Raw genomic sequence first — 23,677 nt, 5'->3', positions numbered from 1 at the left:
AAATGTAAATAAAAAATATTCAAAATAATGAGTGACCATATTTCAAACGAAAACTAGAATTCTCAAGCCAATATTTGGCGCGGTTGTTGCCGCATTTTTAACTGACGCCATTCTAACAGAATTATACTGTTATGAGATAATCATGTTATTTCATGTTATGAGATAATCATGTTATTTTACTTGAAGATGTGAGATAATTATGTTACTTGAAGCATTTATTTCTTGTGAGATGAGTCATAAGAAAGATATTACTGAATGGAAAAAATAATAATAATAATGGCTATAGGTTGTTCAAAAACTGATTGAATTAATAATAGCTAATGGCTGTTCAAAAACTGATCATTAAGAACTGATTAAATTTTCTGGTGCTTTGAATGTTTGCCTACGGAAATGTATTTTAAATCAATGCAAGAAAGTGCATACAAATTATGATAAAAAACATATTAACTGATCAGAAGCACCAGAGATTATCACAAAAAGTTTTCAGTTTCAGAATGACAATTATACGTTGAACTCCATGTCAAAGACATACAGAGTACCATTGGAAAGCACAAAAGAATACAGTTGCAATGGATTGCAGAGACTGAACGTAATAAATGCTCGTAACATTAAGAACATACATGTCATCTCATCTGATCAGTGTTTTCAGCCCATACTACAATATACTGATGCTTTACTAAAAGACACTGCAAGTCACATAATGCATTTAATACAAACGATGTAGTGTAAACAGAAGGTGTGCCTTTATTGATTTGAGGAGATCTTAAATGACTTCATTTTGAAATAAGTTCCCTACTCACAGTTTATGTAGAACTGAAACAGCTGGGACATCTGATATTGGGTGAATAGGTATAATTTTCTTTTTCATTACCTTATCATTAACCAAATTTTACAAGATGCCAACTGTGTAGTACACTACGCCCAAATTATCACTAACTGATTCTACAAGCATTTTAAGAAGCTCATTCATATTTCCTAGCCTGCAAATTCCATAGAGTCTCATTGAAAATCTGGCTTCAAATCGAAGTGAATTTTTAGACTTGTAAAATAACAAGTCAGCACCAGCTAACTGCTGCTGTCATTCATGTTAAGTAGAGGTAGACAAGTATTAATTATTTACTACATTGGTTTAAATTTTGTCCAGTGAGTTAATCTGCTTTATTTTAAATAAAGAAAAATCATCTTTGGAATATTTTCTGTTCTGACTTATGTCTGCAATACAGCACATGATGTATATAAAAGAGAAATCTCAGCACTGTCAGTTCAAAATTCACTTAATTTCCAGTTTCAGAAATTCCCTTCTAGAATACTGTCAATATAAATATCTGTTTGATGCTGAGTACTTATAAATTTCAGAATTCAAAAACAAAACTTCACTTTAAATGTTCTATAATTTTATTTATTCAGATCTCAAAAGCTTCCATTGTTGGTAATTAAATAACTTTCAAATAATTTTTTAGTACAGTGTGATTTTTAATTGGTTTGATATATTAGTACATACTAATACCACTCAAAGATGGTAATAGTTCTAGATGATTTTTATCTTCTGAGGAGGTGGTCATTGTAAAAAAAATAAATATTCAATTATGGTCTTAGAAATGCTGGTAGCTCTCTGAACTAGCAGCCTTAAAAGTCATGACTTTAAAAAATCATTTACTGGATAGATTTAAAACATATTTTGCATACAATATATACTGAAACCATTTCCTTGATAAATGTATATTTACTTTTAAAAGAAAGGTATAATAAAGCTAGTTAAAAAAAAAAATGGATATGAGTCTCTACAGTTTCAATTTAAAAAATGGCTGTTGGTTTCATGAGGTTTTATATTTATTATATTTCATGGTTATTTTTCATGAGGCTTTTTTAATAAATTTTTCTAGAATTACAAATTTCTGTTATATAAACAATTTGTTAAGTATCAGTTTGGATTATATCACTATTATAGATTAGTTTTTTTACTACAAACTAGTGCTGTATGACAATTACAAGAAATGTTTTAATAATTACCTTCACCCTAAAAAATCTTGAGATATTCAATAAAAATAATTACATGTGAGTAGATAATTTAACTAGACAGTTACAAAACAAAATCCCTGTATAAAAAAATATTTTATTCAAAAACTTTAAAGCACCTACATTTACAAACATAATTTGAAAATATGAATCTAATAATCACTTTTCTAGATTATTCATTAAGATAAATTTTATAATTAAAAAATATTAAAACATGATTTTTAAAAAGTTTGTGAATACAATATATACCTGATTTTTCTTGTGAGCATAAAATAGTACACAATTTTAAATAAATAAAGTATACGATATCAATAAAAAAAAATGCAGCATCAACCACAGCACATAAATGAACACATTTTAAACAACTGAAAAATATAAAATGGACGGAACTAAAAAAAAAGACACACTTCGTTTAGGAATGCTTAGTTTATAAAAAGATGAATTTACTTGATATTTACATCAGATCTTTCTCAGTGAAACTTATAATAATGCAAATGTTCATATGTAATTATTATTTGCTAAATTTATATACCTTACAAATAATGACATTAGAAAATATAGTATTCCAAAGATCAGAGAATACTTTTTCAATTGCATTTTCTAATTCTTATGCCTGATTTTCTTCTTATAACAACTGATATTATATTAATATTATGGAGGCTTACATGCTTTCTTATGTGTAAAATCATACATATTTACATTTACATGCAATCAATACTAGCAGCCACACAATTGGATGGTAGAATATTTTTCATTATTATCTACATAATAATTAACCCTCTGAGCACCATCACTGGCTTTATCTGGTCACGAGATTTCTTGTGACTTTGTATATATTAGCATATAATTAAAGATATTTTGATTTCTTTCTTTTTTTTTTTTTAAATAATAGAAGTGTCATCTTGGAGCTTAAGAAAGCATTAAGCTTAAAAAAAAAAAAAAAAAAAAAGGGGGGGGGGAGACTAAATTATACAAATTTAGCTAATAAATGCTGTTTCAATACAGGTCTTCATGACAGATCCCAAAACCCATGCCATTTAGAGGGTTAGTACACATCTTATGCATTCATGAATTATCATGGTTTATGTAGCAGTCGAGTTAGCTAATGTAATAATCTGATAAGAGTTTCCTGCATGCGAGAAAAACAGCCCCATATAAATTGCCACCTTTTTTTCTGTCTTGTTAGCATATTAATCATCATTCAAGCATTTAATGTGGTACATATGAAAGAAAATAAATTTATAGAATGTGATCTCAATAAAAATGATAATGCTTGATGAAGCAACTGCCATAAACTTATGTAAAATACATACATGATATTCAGTAAAAGCCAACAAGTGTGCAGTAGTTTCCATAAAAATGCAAAACTGAATTTTAAAGTATCACTCATTAAATTAAACTAAAAAATATCACTTGAATGACATAATACCACTTTTTTGAGCTTATTATGAAAATAACGGTTCTAATAAGTACTAGCAATGCAGCACTGTCAGCTCAAACAAATTTTATAAATACACAGAATAATTAAGTAATATAACAACTGTGATTAAAATATCTACCTTTTTTCCCTATTTTTATGAAATACTGGTCCCTCTAAATTTATTACACACATACGTGTATCAACAATGCTAAATAACACATAAAAATGTAGATTTATTTGCCATAGCTGATATCTGACCCTGGTGAATATTTAAAAATTCCATAAAACATCAAAAATATATACATTGTAACATTATAATCTATAACACAATAGCACTTCTTAACATTTTAAAACTGACTGATTTCAAATATACTTTTCTTTTTCCAAGGCACACAGGAATATGAATAACAAAAAATTTAATATACTCAGAATTGAATGAGATGTAATATTTTCTAGCAGAAAGCACAAAAAAATGGAATATTTTCTTGGTGAATATGCTATCTTACTAAAGAAAAAGGGGGGTTGAAGGAGTTATTGTACACAAATAATTGTTTCAAAATGTAGCTATTATTGTGTTATATTACTCAGAATCTTAAAAATTTTCCAATGGAATCAATGTAAAATTAATGCTCAGTTTACCAACAACAACCAGATAAAAAAAAAGATTAAATGCACTGAGAGTCATTTAATATATATATACATATATAAATAAGGTTGTATGATCTTAAATTCATTTAGTACGAAAAAAAACCAATGAACTGTTATATAATGTTTTTCTGCAGAATGAGTTAACATCAAAATTTTATTTAAGATAAAACTCTCCACAACAATTTCTATTCCCAATGATGCATCAACAAAACTTCACAGAATGATAAAAGGGTTTTTTAAAAAAGTCTGCATTTTATTACAGAATATGTTATTGATATTCAAACATTTTCCTTATACACTATAAAAGAAAGAAAAAATATTATGCCCCTGTGAATCCTGATGACTAAAACTGTTACAGCTGAATGTGACACACATCACACAAAAAGCAAAAGTAATAAAATTCCACACTACCACAAGCACATTTTCAATAATAAAAAACCATTACACTAAGAGCTATAATAAAACTAGATAACTAAAGGAAGAAAGAATTCATTTGGGGAAACTTTTCTTTGAAGCCTTATGACATATTTTGAATCTTTACCACCCACTGGTTATCAAACATTAGACACACTATACACATATTTAGATGTACAGTGCATATATACAATAATGATATGATATATAAAAATGTTAAAAGCTAAAATAACATTAAACAATCTTTAAATCAACATCAAAATAAAAACAATATTCATAATTGGTCTAATGAATATATATTATTCGCCTAATATCCTTTATTTGATGTGTATAACTAAATAAAAAATTTTTTTCAGGGGGATTGATTACAGAAATGGTGTTTTATAGATGATGTAAATAAACAGTATATATTAATAATTTACATAATTTCTCAGTGTTGATAAATTAGCACTTATTAACAATTTAAAACAAAATGCAATTATAACATTTGTTTGCAGAAGCAAATTTTTGCATTTCACAAAAATGGAATTTCAAAATAGCAGATAAATACTGCAGATTAATATTAGAAGAAATATGAAAATAATTTCATGTCTAATTATTTAACAAACGTTCTTCAATAATTTGTTCTAAAGTTAATAAAGTCAATATGTACAAAATATATGTATTAAATATGATACATAATCAGCAAAAAATTTAAATGACTGGGACTACAAAAGGAAAAAAACATCACACATATGAAAATAAATGAATTCTTCAGATAACATTTAACATGATTATTAAATTAATACAGAATACGAAATGCTTAAAAAGTTTTTCTTTCCCTCAATTCAATTTAAATTAGCTGACACAACATTCACATTAATAAAATGTTACTTTTCAGATTTTAAAAATAAATTTCTAATTTAAATATGTATTTTTACTTTAGACAATGTGGAACAGAAGTTTAAAATCATACAAGTATGACTCAGTTTATTTATATTTAAGGCAAAAATCATAATTGGAAAAAATGTTCAATTGTGGCTTAGTATGACTTCTTAAACAGGGATCTCCAAGTGATTTGCTTAATAGATTACTCCTTATGGGCTCTACTTGAGTCAGTACTACAGCCATTTCTACTTCTCTTTCCCAGGTTTCCAGTTTATCCAAATGATCCACCCCACAGGACTTTATAATCCAGACCTCAAAGCCACAAACGTTATGCATGCACGTAAAGAATGTGCATACATTACACATGCGCATAATGTATGCTTTATGCATGCGCACGTTAGAAATGTTTAACAAAGTAAACAAATAAATATTAAGCTTTTTTTTTTTTTTGTAAAATTTGATACCCTTTAGATCATAATTTCTCTTTATTTCATAAATTATGGTTTCATATTTTTAATTGTATAATTTCTGCATGCCATCTTACCAGATTTAAATTGATGATCTATAATCCAGAAAAAACCCTAATCCAGAATCGCCAAAGTCCCAACGAGTCTGGAATACAGACTTTGTACTGCATTTTCAAATATGTACTTGTCATATAAAGTATCAAAATCACATAATGTTTGACATAAGTTTTTGTCTTTTTGCATCCATCCCCATGTACAAAAAATGTACCTTCAGATTTAAGTAACTTCAATACTACTACCATAGAAATCAAACTTATCTCTTTTCCTTCACATAAACTCATTGCAGTGATCTATGAATCAACAAACTGCAAATTTAATGAAGGGGACTAGATTAGTATCAATTTACTACAAAGCTTCTTCTTATGAAAAATTATCTCATAGAATTACTGGAATTATTCAAATGCCAAATAAATTCACAGACAGATTACTAGAGATATCACGTTACATTAAGTTGGGAAAATTCAAAACATTTAAGTGATATAGAACAAAGTGTCAATTTCATACTCTTGCTTTAGTGAATCCTGAAATTGTATCAGGCCAATTTTATCTTTACATCAATGAGAGAAAATAGAGATGAAAGTCAAGATGATTCAAAATTTAAAGCTCTTTGAGCATAAACAAGCTCTTTGAAGTAAAGGTCAAGAAAGATGTAGAACAGTTAGTTCAACAATCATCCAAAAGTAAACTGACTCAGCACTGATAACTAGAACACTGATGACAATATCAATGAGCAAATCTATTGATTTTACTAATATTAGAGCTACCAATAATTAACATATACTTAATATTACTAAGAAAGAAAAGGCAAGTCATTTAGACCTAGTTCTTGTGTTTCATATACTGGCAGAAACAGGGAGAAAAGGCTCCAAATGGAAAAGTGATTCAGTGACTAAAAAAGGATATGAAACAGCTTTATAGCATGAAAGGCTAAAAAAGGGTATGAACATACTGTAACTTATTAAAGAGATGGGAAAGGATCCGTTCTACACTTCTTAAAAAAGTAAGTTCACTTCTTACGAAACACAAAAAAAATATTTTTAAAAAGTTATAAAATATTTTTAAGTATTTCATTTTGGCAACTGCATATCCTGGAAGTGAATTTATGGTACTCATTATATGTTTCTGTTATTACTCTCCCAATTTAGGCCAGATTTTTTTTTTTAAATCATACCTGTATCACTAACTACAGAAATATTTATTAAATTATAAAATATTCTTATGTTTTAGAAATAATAGAAACAGGTTTGCTTAACTTTAGATGCAAACCATCCAATGCTGGAAAAAGTTAATTAAACTGACTGAGAAAGTTAGACAGATATTTAGAAATTTTAATATTTATATCACTTTTAATCAAACACAAAAAAGAATACTTAAAACAATGTCCATGGCTTTATCAAATACAAAAGACTTTGCACTTTATTATATAAGTAATTTCAAAATCATCTCTTTAATCACACTGAAGAGAAATACTTCACAATTTTTTTTAATTAAGGTACATATTACGCGAAGGAAAACATTAAAAGTGCATTTTAATATTGATGATTTTATTAAAAAATGATAAAACCTATAAAGAAGGAATATTTAACATTGGTTATTAAATTGTTTACTACATATACACATACTTTATCAATTTGAGAGCAACAACAAATGTATTACTTATATTTAATTAAAAACTTCAAGTCTTTAAGACAAAGTAAAAGAAAAATTCTTAAAACACTTTAGTTAATATCATTAACCAAAATACTGTGACTAAGATATAAAATACTGCATGTGGCTTGATACTCACACCAGCAAGCTAAAAAAAAGGAAGGGGAAAATGTTAGCAAAATTGCAAATTTTTTTCCGTTTGTAAATACCACATATGATAAATTTTCTACAAATCATTTTACAATCAACTTCTAATTAATTGGGTTCATCTTTAAAATAAATAAAAATAATTAATTTTTTAGAACAATGGAAAAAGTACTGCCACTCATCATCAATGCAAAATAAAACGGCTTACAGAGAATACAAAAGAAAAAGAAAATTGACTGGGATTATCAGTTGTCACAGCAAATACAGTCAAAAGTCTTTAATCCGGACTCGTCGGGACTTCGGTGATTCCGAATTATCGATTTTTCTGGATTATAGATCATCAGTTTAAATCTGGTAAGATGGCATGCAGAAATTATAAAATTAAAAATATGAAACCATAATTTATAAAATAATGAGCAATTATGATCTAAAGGGTATCAAAATTTACAAAAAAAAGATTAATATTTATTTGTTTACTTTATTAAACATTTCTTTCAACGCACGCATGCGTAAAGTATACATTATGCATAGCCGAAATTAGAAAATTGCAACCAGAAAACTATTTGATTTGTATTCGTGATATTTATAATGATGAGGAATTCGATTTAAATCATATCAAAGACGAAGTACATCGAGATGAAATACTACATTTAATAAGGAATTATAAGCCGAATAAAATAAAAACATCTGCCCTGAAGATAACGATAGTGTTGACAAATCAACTTCCAGTTCATTGCACGCTGCCTGCCCTGCCAGTGGCCAAGTTCCCCCACCCCCCGCACAGAGCAGTGTGAAATTGATAAACAGATTTCAGAACGGTTAGATAAACAAAGGATATGCCTTTATCCATTTTTTGGAGAAATTCCACTTTTTGTTTGATGGACATCGAAACATACTTTTGTTTTCGTATATCCTTTGGGAGCTCCAGCATCGGAAATTCTATTTGACATAATCAAAAGTTCAAGCTTACTTTTATAAAATTGCTCTTACAGTCAACAAAAAATAATAAGCCGGATCCAATTCGAAGGTTAAGGAACAACGCAATCATCAACATTAACTGAAATAGACAATTAGATAATTTTAGCTTATACCGTCCGTTATACATTAAACGCGCAGCGAAAACGTATTCTGCGCTTGTGCACATGCAAATGCGCAGTTGTAAAGGTCTTACGCGCACGATTAAACGCCTGTGCGCATGCGCAGAAAGTTTTTAGCTTTGAGGTCCGGATTATGGGTGTCCGAATTAACAACTTTTGACTGTATCTGCCAAATGAACTCTCCCCAAAACAAAAAATTCTGATTGAGTCTGAACTCAATAGCACCAGTACAGGATTTATGTATAAGCAACAGCTTAGGATCCCCCCAAAAAAACAAAATTTAAAATATAGTATAACAGAGACTTATAAAGGGCCCCATATTTCAAATAGCTTAAGGCCTTATCAAGTCTAAATCCGGCCCTGAATGGCACTGTTCATGCTGTTCACTTGTACATTCTTTCATTACTCATAGCATGTTCTTTCAGTTTTGAATATTGATTTATTTTACATAAACAAATGAACTTTACCAGATTAAACTATTGGATAATACAGACAAATTGCTATCAGTATTTTTCTATTAATTATAACACGAGATTTTTCTCTTTCCTGTGCTTTTTAACAATCTTCAGGTATACAGTAATTTTGACAGATATTATTCCCAGTTAACTGGGAAACAACTGTGCATGCTTTTATAAATCAAACGTGCAGTAAACCCTTGACGAATACAGGAGTTACATCATTAACACATGTGCTGTGACTTCTAGCACAGGCTTGAAAATGAACACAACCAGGGAAAGGGTGTAAAAGAACCTTTTATTGATCACAAAATGGTTAACATGGACTTATGTGTGTACAAACAGCACTGACCAGTCACAAGAACTTAAAAGTTAATTTAACAATAAATTTAAAGATAAAGATGGTCAGCAATTCAAAATACAAATTTTAATTATTAAATAAGGTTTCTGCTAAAAAAAATTATAGAGAACTGCATAAACTTGGTGTCATACACAAATTTAGTACTGTGCATTGGCATGATCACGATCACCAAGTATACACTGAAGTGTACAAATGTATACAAATATTGCAACACAGCTTGACTAAAGAACTATTATGCATTTGATAGTGTTGGCTCACTCTGAAAGTTTGTCGATTTCTACTAAGGTGGTTTTGTAAATGGTGTGTACCGAAAAGATTACATGTATGTAACTGTAACACAAATAAATACAGGAAAATATCACTAACACTTGACTTACTTGATAGATTGTTAGAAAATTATTTGAGAATTAGTTGCAAATGTGTATGCTTCAACATGCAGAAAGAACTGGTACATTACAAAACCAAAATAGGAGCAAAATTAGAATAAAAGCAACTTTATAAAATACTACACTAAGTCATACTTACGGTTACATAGTAATTGCAACGATCTCCATGACAACATTCAACACATTCCCAATCATTGTACCATATCCTGTCACAACGCTTACTGACAGCATGAATAGCTTTCTTGCAGTCACGTTCTGTTGCACATGCCTTTGATATATAAAACTGTTTCTTGCCAGTGGAATCCCAGTAAGGTGTACCTGAAAGCAGGAGTACCATTAGTATAGTTTAATTGTCTATGTGTAAAAACTTTCCTCTAAATTTTTAATGTGGTCTTATTAATATTAAGTGTCTATAAAGAAATGTAGAAACTTCTGTTAGACAAAAAATTTGCCAATGACACCCCTACAAAAATGTAGACAATACACTGAAATCTCATCAAATTTCAGAAAAATCATTAAATCATCAACTGCATCTAATTTATCTTTTAATCAAAAATTCTCTTTCAAAATTCCCTTTCTAGTGTTTTATTTTCCCTCTTTTTTTGTTTGCACAGCTCTGATGTGTAACTAGCAAAGAATATTAATATTTTTCATGCAAAAACATTTACAAACCAGTAAATGATCTGTTACAGCTATCATAATATTGAAATGAAAATTTATACGACTGAATGTATTGGTTTGTGATCTTACTTCTCAAAATTTATTTTTAATATAATTATTCATCATTATATTTTTACACTAATTTTTATTAATTCTTAGTTTAAGGTTTATAATGTATCTGTTATTAGACATTCCACTTAAGTGCCAATTAAGAGTCTGATAAGATAAAAAGAAATTGGGTTAAAAAAAATGTGTGCTTGTGAAGCTAGGGTTTCTTAAACTGTGGGTGGCGGGTCGCCAAAAATTTTAGCAGTTTTTATATTTCTTTAACATATTGTAATAATTTTACAATTACCAAATATTTTTACACAATGTATCTGAAAATAGATAAAGATAAGACAATACAGACAAAGAAAAAAAAACAAAATCATTTCGACACATTCTTTTTATAAGTGTTCATTTTCCTTGCTTTGCATGTGACGCAGTCATTTCGTCTGTTACTTATTTAAAATTTTTGCATTGTTCTATGTCTTAAAATTGGAAATTAAAATTAATGACCTAAACCTGCAATAGTATGTTACAGTACAAGTGAAAATATTGCCAGTTTCACTCACGCATGTGTCGGATTTGCGCAATACTTATGGGGTTACACAAAATTTTTGTAAATATTATGGGGTCCTGGGGGCAAAAAAATCTCAGTGATAAGGGGTTGTGACTGAAAAAAGCTTAAGAAACCCTGCTATAAGCCATCAAAAGAGATTCTGATAAGTTCCTTTGTATTAGAAGACATGATGAATCTAGACTTCCCCAGTTTAACAACATTAACACCATGATAAACACAGATATCTGACTAACACACAATCAACACACACAAAAAAGGGGGAGACAAAACTCTCAACATTGTAATGTCCAATAGTTCAGATTTCTAAGGCAGCTGGATTACCAGCTAGATGAATGCCAATTTTTGCCTGATTATTGCTTCACATGGAATTCGAAATTAAAAGATAATTAAAAAAAGTTACTGCTAGCTTTACAAAAATTAATTAAAATTCACTGACAGTAATTATTATGACAGCTACATGCTACTGAACATAAGAGGCTATTACTACACAAATATCTGTACACAGAATGTGCAAATAAAGCAAGTATGAGTAAAACATGAAAGGAAACATGTTTGACAGTGCATATATATATATTGGTTAAAAGTAAAATATGAAAATAATCAGATGATATTTACCATGTCTGAAAAACATTGTTTAAATGAAGACCAAAACTTGCAAGTACTTAATAGACTGGAAGCAGATCAAACACAACTGGCCATCAAAACAGAGTTGAATATTCCCCACAGTGTGATCTTAAAAACGAGCCACTGTTTAAGCATGGGAACAATTAATCACCTCATTATACTTTTTTTTTTTCAAAATTGTCACAAATTTTCAAAACCTGAAAATATTTTTATTACTTTTTATTTTAATTAAATTTATTTTAATTACTTTTTATTTTTATTACATTTTATTATTAATTGTCATGTGAATTCATAGTGAAATCGACGTAAAATTTATTTCTGACTCTCCTCATAATTGAGCACATTTTAAGAAACATATTAGTGCATATTCTTCTGCAAACTATTTCCACTTATACAAACTATTCTACTATTTTCAACACACCAAAAACAGCTATCATATTGTGTGATTTGACACTCATAATGAATAAGGATGATGATACAAATAATCATTAGATACTTGCCATTAGTTATATGAAAACCCAAACAGTTCTTGAAAAACCAGCTAAGTTTTTAAATAGAAGTCTAATAGTGAAATATTATTAATCTTTCTATCCCTCACATTTTGAAAAAAAATTATTGAAATTCTAGACCTGCCTTCTATAAAACAGCATGCAGTGGTGCAGTTTCAAAATTATGGTATCCTAACATAAAGAAAAATTACATTAATGGCATGATATATGACTTTATATGAAAATGCATACACAATGACAATGCAATTAGAAAAAATATTTTAAAAGATTCAAGTTTTTCATATGCTATAAAAATTACGTTAATGGCATGATATATGACTTTATATGAAAATGCATACACAATGACAATGCAATCAGAAAAAATATTTTAAAAGATTCAAGTTTTTCATATGCTATATCTGCCGATTTATCTAATTTAGACCAACTTTACTACTAACTTTTGCTGATGCGTTTGACAGGTTCCTAGCCAACTTCCACGGTTAACAAGATTTCATGGATTTTTTCCACAATCATGCAAAATACATTTTTTTTAAACTTACATAATTTTAAACGCAAGTTTTTGATAAAAAAAAATAAAGTGACTTTTTATAACGTTAGAGTGGAAATTTCTTTTCACTTCCATCTGGCTTCTTTATTGTGAACTGCATTTTTTATACACACAATTATCCAGAATTTCCAAGCTTTTTTACTTCCTTGTACGAAGTAAAAAGGAAGTACTGTAATCATGAAATGTTTCAGGCAGCATATTTCAACGAAAATATCCATTTTGACCTCTTTTGAATGCAATTTAACGATGTATTTCCATGATATCTGTACATAAGGACAGAATAAAACACTCTTTTCCCCAAAAAAATTATAAAACTGGTTTAAAATGAATTCTGAAGAAAATTTTTCGTGGCGTCTGTACAAACGTATGTATATACGTACGTACGTACGTATCTCGCATAACTCAAAAACGAGTAGCCTCAGAACGTTGAAATTTTGTATATAGGACTGCTATAACATGCAGATGTACACCTCGTATTTTGGTTGCAATCGGCTGCACCAAACGTATATAAATATATTTATATACTATATATCTACTCTGTTACCCGGCTCAGTGATCTCAGTTTCCTTACTCTTATATGTTTGTAAATTGTACATTTTTTGCTTTAAAAATGATTGATTATGTTGTTCTTATCTTTCGGTTAAGGTTTTTATACCTTTAGTAAATCTGCATGCAATATTTTTAGAATTATGAACAATTTTAAAATTGTTTAAGTGCCGTTAAGTCTAATAATTTTTTTGATGGCGGCCATTGCTCTTGTTTACATTTGAAACAGCAGGATAGCGGATTTGTTGCCAATCTAGCGAAACTTAGCTTCGCAACAACAAAGATAACGCCTTCATTTATTATTGTGAATTAAATCATGCTTAATACTTTCTGGAATTTTTTCGAGGAAATAAGTGTTTAAGATTTACTTCGTAATTTTTAATACAGATATTTTGAGTTTTTATGTATTTTTGCCTTGTCGTGAAGTGAGAACTGAATTGATTGAATGAGAAATACTCAATCGTCTGTGAAAAACTGTTTCTCTTTTGTTTTGTTTGCTAATTTCTTTTATACATCGTTCTAGCTTTATTATAGTATTTGAATGGAACATGTGGCAACGATTAGATAATTCTTTAAATGATATAAATTCTGTGCATTTTGAGTTATAATATGAACGAAATATAATATTGTTAAGTGAACCTTGCGCCAGAGTGTCGCTATGGTAAACAAAACGAATTTTAAAGAATGCATTTATTCTATTGTGGTTTATGCGCTGTTGGCGAAGTAGGTTTAATTCAACCTAATAAGTTTAAATGAAATGCAAGAAAAAATGCGTATAATTTAATATTCCATACAAAGAAGTCATGTGGTGTACACATCAGATTTTTTATAATTGAGCTTTTGTTGTAATGACAAAATGAATATTTGGTAAAAAAAAAAAAAAAAAAAAAGAAAAAAAAAAGAAAGAAAGAAAGAAAGAAAGAAAGAAATTTATGCATACAGATAGCGCTACATGTCCAATTTTGCATTTTTACAGCCAATAGATACTGTTCAGCTACAGCCTTCAAACACATTTTCATAATATTAATACTCTATCTAAGAATGTAATGCATATATAAGCAGTACTATCTTCGACAATGACATACCTTCAATAAACATCTCATCTGATTTATTGGCTTTAAACAGCTAGACAATAAAACATTTTCATAATTATTCTTACAACAAAAAGTTTAAATGATTGTCAGGTGTTAAATTTTAACATCAGTTAAAAAAAGCCTATGCCTTTATAAGTAGTAATTTAATGTTGAAATCAGGAGGGGTATTTAAAAATTTACTAATTGCATATTTAATACTTCTAGCTATCAGATTCTTTCCTTTTGCTTCTGTATACTACCATTTTTTTTCAATCACCTGATGATAAAACACAATTTGGTATTTGTCTTCTGTGGCAGCCTTGGAGAGAAGTTAATTTGCACATTTCTAAACTGGGAAGAAGAAAATGATTAATGATCTGCACATATGTGAAAAACACGTGTTTAGGGTTACTGAGCTGTGTACACTCATTTCTCCTATTGTTATTTTTAATTCACTCTTTTGCCTCCCCCAAGAAGCTCTATAAAGAAATTGCCAATTCTTATTGAAATTAAATATGCATAAAGCTCATACATAGGTAATGAATGATTAAAAATTCAAGGACCCACCATTGGCTACCAATGCACAATGAACGCTCAGTTTAGCAACTACTGAAAACCCCTGGCCACAATGCATGCTTGTAATGTAAATGTTTAGGTAAACAGTGATAAAGATTCTTAATCTCATCCTGCGATACAGTCTATCAGGTATTCCTCAACTGTTGCTCCATGTCTGCGATACTTTGGGGTGACCATATTTGGCAGCCTACCATATTCCATACATATTCAATTGACAAAAGGTCTGGTGACCTCGATGACCAAGTAAGACTATCAACAGTTCAGAGACAATCCAGAGATATATGAGCCATATAAAATCTAAATCTAGCATTATCCTGTTGGAAAATGGTTCCAAGATGGCACGCCATGAAGGGTAATGCAAATGCCCCAGGATGTCGCCAGCATATCATTGAGCTATAAAAGCTGTATGCAGGATGAAAAAGGTCGATCATAAGAAATAGTATCCCACACTATCAGACCACAGGTATTGGATGTGTGCCTCAGCAAAACAAAGGCAGACTGGGACCACTGGCCATGGCCCCTTCACAGATGGACCCAATAGTCTTCTGCTCCAAGACTAAAGCAGGATTCATTGTTGAATACTATGCATAACTGCCAATCTATAACATTAAAAAATCAGGAGAATTTTCTAAATGACAAAAAGATTTTTTACATGATAAGGATAATGCAAATGGCCGCAGGATGTCATCAATATATCATTGAGCTATTAAAGTTGTATACAGGATGAATAAGATCAATCTGCTGTCGTAAGAAATAGTATCCCACACTAACACACCAGGGATACTGGCTGTATGTCCTCTGCAAAACCAAGGCTGACTGGGACCACTAGCTCTGGCCCCTCCACAGACTGAGCCGATGGTCTGCTCCAAGACTGAGGCAGGATTCATTGTTGAATATTATGCATAATTGCTAATCTATGACATTCAAAAATCAGAATTTTCTCAATGACAAAAAGATTTTTTAAATGATAAAAATATTTAGAAATAATTATATATTAAAGAATTAACTTTAAATAGTGACAAATTAATATCTGAAAGTACAGTAACTAATTTTTAAATGCAAATAGTACAAAAATACTTGCATGTAAAAGGAACATTATTATTACTTGAACCTTTTAAGACAAAAATAACATTTTAATCAGTTTTCATACAAATGCCAAGAACAGAGGCAGATTTTGCTTTCATTACGAAAGAAGCTTTGTAATTTTGTTCATAGCAATTGCCATGTAGGCCTGCTTTTGATAATGAAAATTTTTCTAATGTTTCATTACTAATATTGGATCTAAATTTAGTTCCCGTTTTAGTAACAACACTGAAAATCCTCTCGCAATCTGCATTACTATGGGGAATTGTCAGGATGACCTTCTAGACAATTCACTGAATGTTAAAATTTCATCAACACCTTTCAGTTTTCTAATTGTGAACTACAAAACTGTGATTGTAATTTATCAGTTGCAGTATGGTCTCTCAAAACTAGGCGAAGTAAAACTGAAAATCTATTTAAAAAAAAGTTTTGAAATCAATAACTGAAGATTTATTGTTCATACCAATTTCTTTAATGATTGCAGCCATTTTTATCCTTGCATTCAAGTATTTCCTAGCAATTGTGCTACTGGGGAAACACTTTTTTAAATAAAACTGCAGCATGATCCAATGTATTCAGTAGCAGACTGTGCTCCAATTAAAAAGGCAGAGAACAGGCATTCTACATTAATAACTTTTTGGTTCTTTGTTTCCACAAATTTTTTTTTTTTCTTTTTCTTCTTTACTTCCTTGTACGAAGTAAAAAGGAAGTATTATAATCACAAAAAGTTTCAGGTATCATATTTCAACACAAACATCCATTTTCACCGCTATCAAATGCAATTTAACAATTTTTTTGATTTACATCTGTTCGTACAGACTCTTTTCCACCCAAAAAAATTGTAAAACTAATTTAAAATGAATTCTGAAGAGAATTTTTCATGGTGTCTGTGCGTACGTACGTATCTCGCATAACTCAAAAAGAGTAGCCTCAGAACGTTGAAATTTTATATATAGGACTGCTCTAACATGTAGATGTGCACCTCATATTTTGGTTGCAATCGGTCACACTAAAAAAAGTATATAAATATATGTATATATATATAATCCACTCTGTTACTCGGCTCAGTGATCTCAGTTTCCTTATTCTTATACGTTAGTAAATTGTCCATTTTTTGCTTTAAAAATGATTGAATTATGCTGTTCTTATCTTCCAGTTAAGGTTTTTATGCCTTTGGTAAATCTGTACGTAATATTTTTTAAATTATTAACAATTTAAAAGTTGTTTAAGTGCCATTTAGCCAATAATTTTTGGTATGTCGGCCATTGCTTGTTTACATTTGAAACAACAGAATAGTAGATTTGTTGCCAATCTAGAGAAAGTAATCTTCGCAATAATAAAGATAACGCCTTCTTTTATTATTGTGAATTAAATCATGCATCATCCATTCTGGAATTATTTTCCAGGAAATAAGCATTTAAAATTTACTTCATAATTTTCAATACAGACATTTTGAGTTTTTATGTATGTTTGCCTTGTCGCAAAGTGAGAACTGAATTAATTGATTGAGAAATACTGAATCGTCTGTGAAAAACTGTTTCTTTTTGTTGTTGTTCTTTGCTTAATGTCTTTTATACATCGTTTTAGATTTATTATAGTATTTGAATAGAACATGTGGCAATGATTAGATAATTCTTAAGATGATAAAAATTTTGTGCATTCTGAGTTAAAAATGACTGAAATGTAGCGGTTAAGTGAGCCTAGGGCCAGACAGGGTTCGTGCACATTTCTACATACGGAAATTAAGTACTTTTAAGGACCATTAACGAAAAAAATTAAGGACCTGTAAGCAAATGGGAACTGAATAAATTCAAATAAAAATATTATATATGCCTGAACTTCACTTCTGTAAAACCATTGTTAAAAAAAAAAAAAAATATATATATATATATATATATATATATAGATCAGTAAGTAGGATGCACTATTATAAAACATAATTAACATAAATATTAGAAATTTATGAAATAGCGTTAAATATTTTACACTTATAATAGTCCGACATATTTGAAAGAAGATAAGTGATATTTTATTTACGTTTCACTAACAGTTAGCTTTATGTTTAATTTTTTTTTTATGTCTCATTTTGTCACTTACTTGCTCAGTCTAGAGGTTTAAATAGCAGGTAGATTTTATGTTAAGCAGCATAGGTTAAAATGAGAAGTAAAATCATAATCAGCATGATTCATAACAAAAGACTAGCTATTGTCACCACTGCTGCTTGCCTAGAAAGACACCTGCTGATCAGAACAAACTTGAAAGGCCTGGATCTAGGCATGACTGGGAAGTTTTGAAAGTTAGTTAGACTCTGTTTGATGCAGTTAGCATTGTAGCTTCATGTAGAGTTCCAGGGGTTGTAACCCAGTTAATATACTTTAATGTTCCAATAAGCCAAAGCACCAGAGTGACAAGTTGCTTTGTATTATTTCACATCTCACTAAATGCGATGAATAAGTTTTACATGAATTTTACATCTTTCAGTTTTATCTTGTCAAGACGGGAAGGCTAAATGAAAGGTAATAACTCCCTTTAATATGCAGAGATAATTTTTAAGGGTAAGAAGTTATAAATAATTTAATTATATTAACTAGTTAGATAACCTCAGTTATTATGGATTTACATGGCCATTATTATTTTATTTATATTGTAATAATATTTCTTTAAAAAGTCCCAATAAAATCACAATCTAATAAAATTTCACAGTTTAAAATGTATGTAATTTATGACATTGATTCTTAAATTAAATTAGGATAATTACACATTAAAAGCTCTATGTTTTAGACATTTATGTTTTGTAGCAACAACACTCAACAAAATATTTATTTTCCCTTTTAATTTGAAGCCTTTCCAGATATTTTGTCTAACTTATATTAATTTCCTTCTCTTTTAGCATCTTTTCTAACAATTAGAAATTTGTCCCAATACCTAAACCAGTGTTCTCACTAGTTTCTGCGTGCTTTATGTCCTAACTTATCAACCTCTCCACAATGCGCCAGAACTATGAGAGTTTATTTGATCTGGTAAAAATTAAATAGTCCAAAATCCTCACACAGAGGTGAAGCAAATTATCGCTATGTCTGAAAGTAACTACAAAATCACACAACAGTTTAAATAAGCCTCTTATTTAAAAAGAACTTAGAACATAAATGCATGTTCTTACGCTAACAAAATCAATTACAACTCGTAGACATTTAAACAAGAGTCAAATTCAAACTAAATATGTGGACTCAAAGACTATAAATATAATTTTAATTTATGGTAACTCAGTAACTCTATCATCATAACAAATTCAAATCTCAGCAGTGATAATCCAAAGACGAATAATTACAAATGATCAGAGCTGGCAGGAACTAATACAGCAAACAAGCGGAGGTCAGACACACACTTTGTCTTACACTCCAAAAACCTCAATTTAAAAACTGCCTAAGTGCATTCTGGTGAAGAAATCAAAATGAGAAATTATAAACAATTGGGTAATTTACATAATAATAACTGTACATATCTTCGAAGAATAATTTTCTTTCTCTTTATGTATTCAGTTTCTTTCTCCAACACACTTCTTTTTCCTTTTAGAATTTCTGGATTTAAAGATTTCTATTATTCTAAAAAACTAAATGCATTTAGAATGTATAGAAAAAGCTGCTAAGTTTATTTTAGTCATATGAACACTCAGAAGAAATATGAAATACATATGGTAAGGGCCTGTTACAGAGCTAATGTGGCAGAATTTTAGAATTTAGTGACACACCAAAAAACAAAGTCTAGAAATGACAAAACTTTTAGAATTTAGAAAGGCACTAGGCAACAGAATTTAGGATCCACAGAGAATTGCATCAGGTGGGAAAATGTTTAGTGCCAGCCCCGTGTGTGATGCATAAAGGAATATTAGATTAATCTTTTAAATTGTCAGTTTTCAATTTCTTTAAATGAAAAAATTCCTTTCTATAATGCCTGTCCATGTGATAAGATTAGAAGCATTTTTAATATTTTCCATGCTTGTCTCTAGTAAAAAGCAGGGAAACTAAAGGGGAAGATAAACATGTTAAGAAAAAGATTTTAGTATCAGAAGTAAAATATTCATATTACGTTTTCATTGTTCTTTTAGACATTCTCCAAAAAGTAAGAAATTCATCGCAAACTTTATGCAAAATACATCCATTACATGTTAGTACCATGGAAGCATTTTCATTTTATCACATTTTTCTGGAATCTTCTAGAATAGTGGGTTTATAAATCTTACCTTCAAATCCTTCTAAACTTTCCAAGCTGCAGTGTCTAAAATTCTAAAGAAAAATTACACCTACGAATTCTATAACAGAAAAAGGCCAGAAATATTTTGGGAAAAAAATAAGAGGGGAAAAGTGTTAAATTAATTTTATAGAGAAAACTGATGCATATTCTGAGAATTCTGAATATTCTGAGACAATAACATGGGAAAAACTTTTACCATAAAAAAATTAAAAAGAAGATATTTCTAATTAATTACACAGCTGTTTTGCTTTTGCTAAGAACTGTTTCATAAATTGTGCTTTATAGCATTATATGTTGTTTATTTTTCAGATTCAAAATATTGTATAATAGGTGGTCAAAATAGAACTAATAATATGACAGCAAAAAATAAAAAATGTTTTTAATGTTATTTTTTAAATATAATTTTAATATTTTACCATTATTTTAATAAAATTTATCAATGTTACAAAGTTTTAAAAAAATAGTCGAAGGAATTAAAAATTTTCTATAGAAACTGATCTCAGAATCGCCAAAATGTTGATAAGTCGCCAAATTTTGAACCATTTAATAGAAAAATTCACATCCCCGAAAGCTAAAAGTTGTTCAAGAGCTCTTCATTAGGGAAAAAAAAAAAAAAAAAAAAAAAAATTTCGAAATGCTTATGTTTCATTTCTTGCTCAGAAAAACTCAAGTATCCCACCATTTATATTAGAAATAGGATCAAATTGCAATCCATGAAAACATTCAAAAGATAACCATATTTGTCAGTGACCGCCAAAAATATTCTTCCAAAATGCTAATTCACACTAAAAATGGCAGTCGTAAAAACAGACAGAAATTTTTGATGATTAAAATTAAGGACCTTCAACCCATTTTGGCCGAAATTAAGGACATTTAAGGACCAAAAATCGATTTCAAAAAAACCTAAGGACTTTTAAGGACTCTTAAAGACCGTACGAAAACTGGCCAGAGTGTCCCTATGGTAAACAAATGTACTGAATTTTAAAGAGTGCATTCATTCTATTGTGGTTTATGCGCTAACAACGAAGTAGATTTAATGGTAAACAAATACAGTCAAAAGTCGTTAATCCGGAATGATCTATAATCCGGACCTCAAAGCTACAAACTTTCTGCGCATGCGTAAAGGCATAATGCGTTTATGCATGGGCATATGCATTTAAGCATGCAAGTTTAATGTATAATGGATGGTATAAGCTAAGCTAAAATTATCTAATTATCTAGTTCAGTTAATGTTGCAGATTGCGTTGTTCCTTAATCTTCGAATTGGATCCGCCTTATTATTTTTTGCAGACTGTTAGAGCAATTTTATAAAAGTAAGCTTGAACTTCCGATTATGTCAAATAGAATTTCCGATTCTGGAGCTACCAAAGAAGCTACGAAGCGAAATCATGTTTTGATGCCCATCAAACAAAAAGTGGAAGTGCTGCAAAAAATGGATAAAGGCATATCCTTTGTTTTTCCAACCATTCCGAAATCTGTTTATCAATTTCACGCTGCTCTGCGGGGGTGGGGTGAAACGTCGCACAATGAACTGGAAGTTGATCTGTCAGCACTATCCTTATCTTCAGGGCAGATGTTTTTATTTTATTTGGCTTATAATTCCTTACTAAATGTAGTATTTCATCTTGATGTACTCCGTCTTAGATATGATTTAAATCAAATTCCTCGTTATTATAAATATCACGATTACACATCGAATAGCTTTTCTGGTTGCAATTTTCTAATTTCGACTATGCGTAGTTTAATAAAGTAAACAAATAAATATCAAGTTTTTTTGGTAAATTTTGATACCCTTTAGATCATAATTGCTCTTTATTTCATAAATTACGGTTTCATATTTTTTATTTTATAATTTCTGCATGCCATCTTACCAGATTTAAATTGATGATCTATAATTCGGAAAAACCGATAATCTGGAATCGCCGAAGTCCCGACGAGTCCGGATTAAAAACTTGACTGTATAGTGAATTGTAAAGAGTGCACTTATTCTATTGTAAGAATTGCCGTCATAATGAGTGATCTATTTTTAGTCAAGGTCACCATTTATCAGAACATTACATCAGTCAGATGTTTATATTTGTGTTGGGAAGCAAGGGAAAACAGGTGTCGCGTTAACGCAACGTCAGCAGGAAACGGGTAGTTAATCTCCTTTTTCACTCATTCCTTTCGATGTTCTGGTTGTTTAAAAATGCCTAGAACGAGGTATCTTACATTAGAAGAAGCCCTTCAAAGATTTTTTGATGAAAAACAGACGATGATAATGTTAATAATGACCAGAATGAAACTGATATTGTTGTTGTTCCCACAGAAATTGCAGAGGCTAGTGATGAAGAAGAAAGGAATGGCAATGTTTAAAATAATGATAATGATATTTTACCAAATGATACTGCTGGGGAAGTTGAAATTCATGTAAGAAGTAAGTTTCAGCCTTCTAAAAGCAGTTACAGTCATACTAAAAAGTTTAAAAAGCAGAAGACTGAAATCTTGAAGTGGATAAAAAAGGAACAGTTAGTTATGTCTCAGGAAGAACATGAAGAAAGAAATAAGAGAAATTATAAAAGACAAAACACAAGGTAAAACTAGTGCATAGGTTTTCTATATTACATATACTTTACCCTTTACTCGTTGTACAATTTTTAAAAGATTTGTTCAAATATCATTGCACTATTATATAGATGTTTTTTAATGTTTATAAAATTTTTAATAAATTCAGGTGAAAAAATACTATATTTTTCCTTAAATTTAACAGTTTTTTAAACATACAAATTTTGGTACTATTTTTCAAACGCACAAATTTTGGTTTCGAAGGCCGTAAAAAATCATGAAACTATTGTTGATGCCAATGCTGCCAAAAATAATTGCGGCAAGAAAGGAAGTATAATTGTAAATAACTATTTAAGATTGATGTTTTAACTTAGAAGAAAGGTTAATTTCATATAATACTTTTTTATTGTTATAATTCATATGAAAAAGGCTAAACATGACAATGGAGAAATAAGAGTAAACAACTATTTCAGATTATTATTATAATTTATATAAAAATTGCTAAACATAACTGAATGGATGCCTGCATCGTTATTTCGCTACCGACTTATCGCTAAAGCATAATTTCATCTTGTTGGTTGTTCAAACGTAATTTTCTATAATGAATGATGCCTTTTCTTTGAAAATTTTCTCGGTTAAGTGCAGAATCGCTCACTT

The 23,677-nt window shown here is 29.6% G+C and overlaps 1 protein-coding gene across 1 annotated transcript in view; it reads right to left on the bottom strand.

The window, feature by feature from the left end:
* Positions 1 to 2,093: 2,093 nt before the first annotated feature.
* Positions 2,094 to 23,677, bottom strand: part of cold (coiled) — a 46,593-nt gene continuing 25,009 nt past the window's right edge. Inside the window, exons 3-4 of the mRNA XM_085822518.1 lie at positions 10,125 to 10,303; positions 2,094 to 7,687 (exon numbers count right to left, since the gene is read on the bottom strand). Of these exons, the coding sequence (XP_085678644.1) occupies positions 7,601 to 7,687; positions 10,125 to 10,303 (266 nt within the window). The 3' untranslated portion in view covers positions 2,094 to 7,600. The remainder of the gene's footprint in view (positions 7,688 to 10,124; positions 10,304 to 23,677) is intronic.

This window comes from Stegodyphus dumicola, chromosome 8 (genome assembly GCF_044657685.1).
Source record: "Stegodyphus dumicola isolate Sdum_Otavi_A_Nest chromosome 8, ASM4465768v1".
Classification (NCBI taxonomy): Eukaryota; Metazoa; Arthropoda; class Arachnida; order Araneae; family Eresidae; genus Stegodyphus; species Stegodyphus dumicola.
Note: the sequence above shows the minus strand (reverse complement) of the source record. Positions and strands in the feature narration are given on the sequence as shown.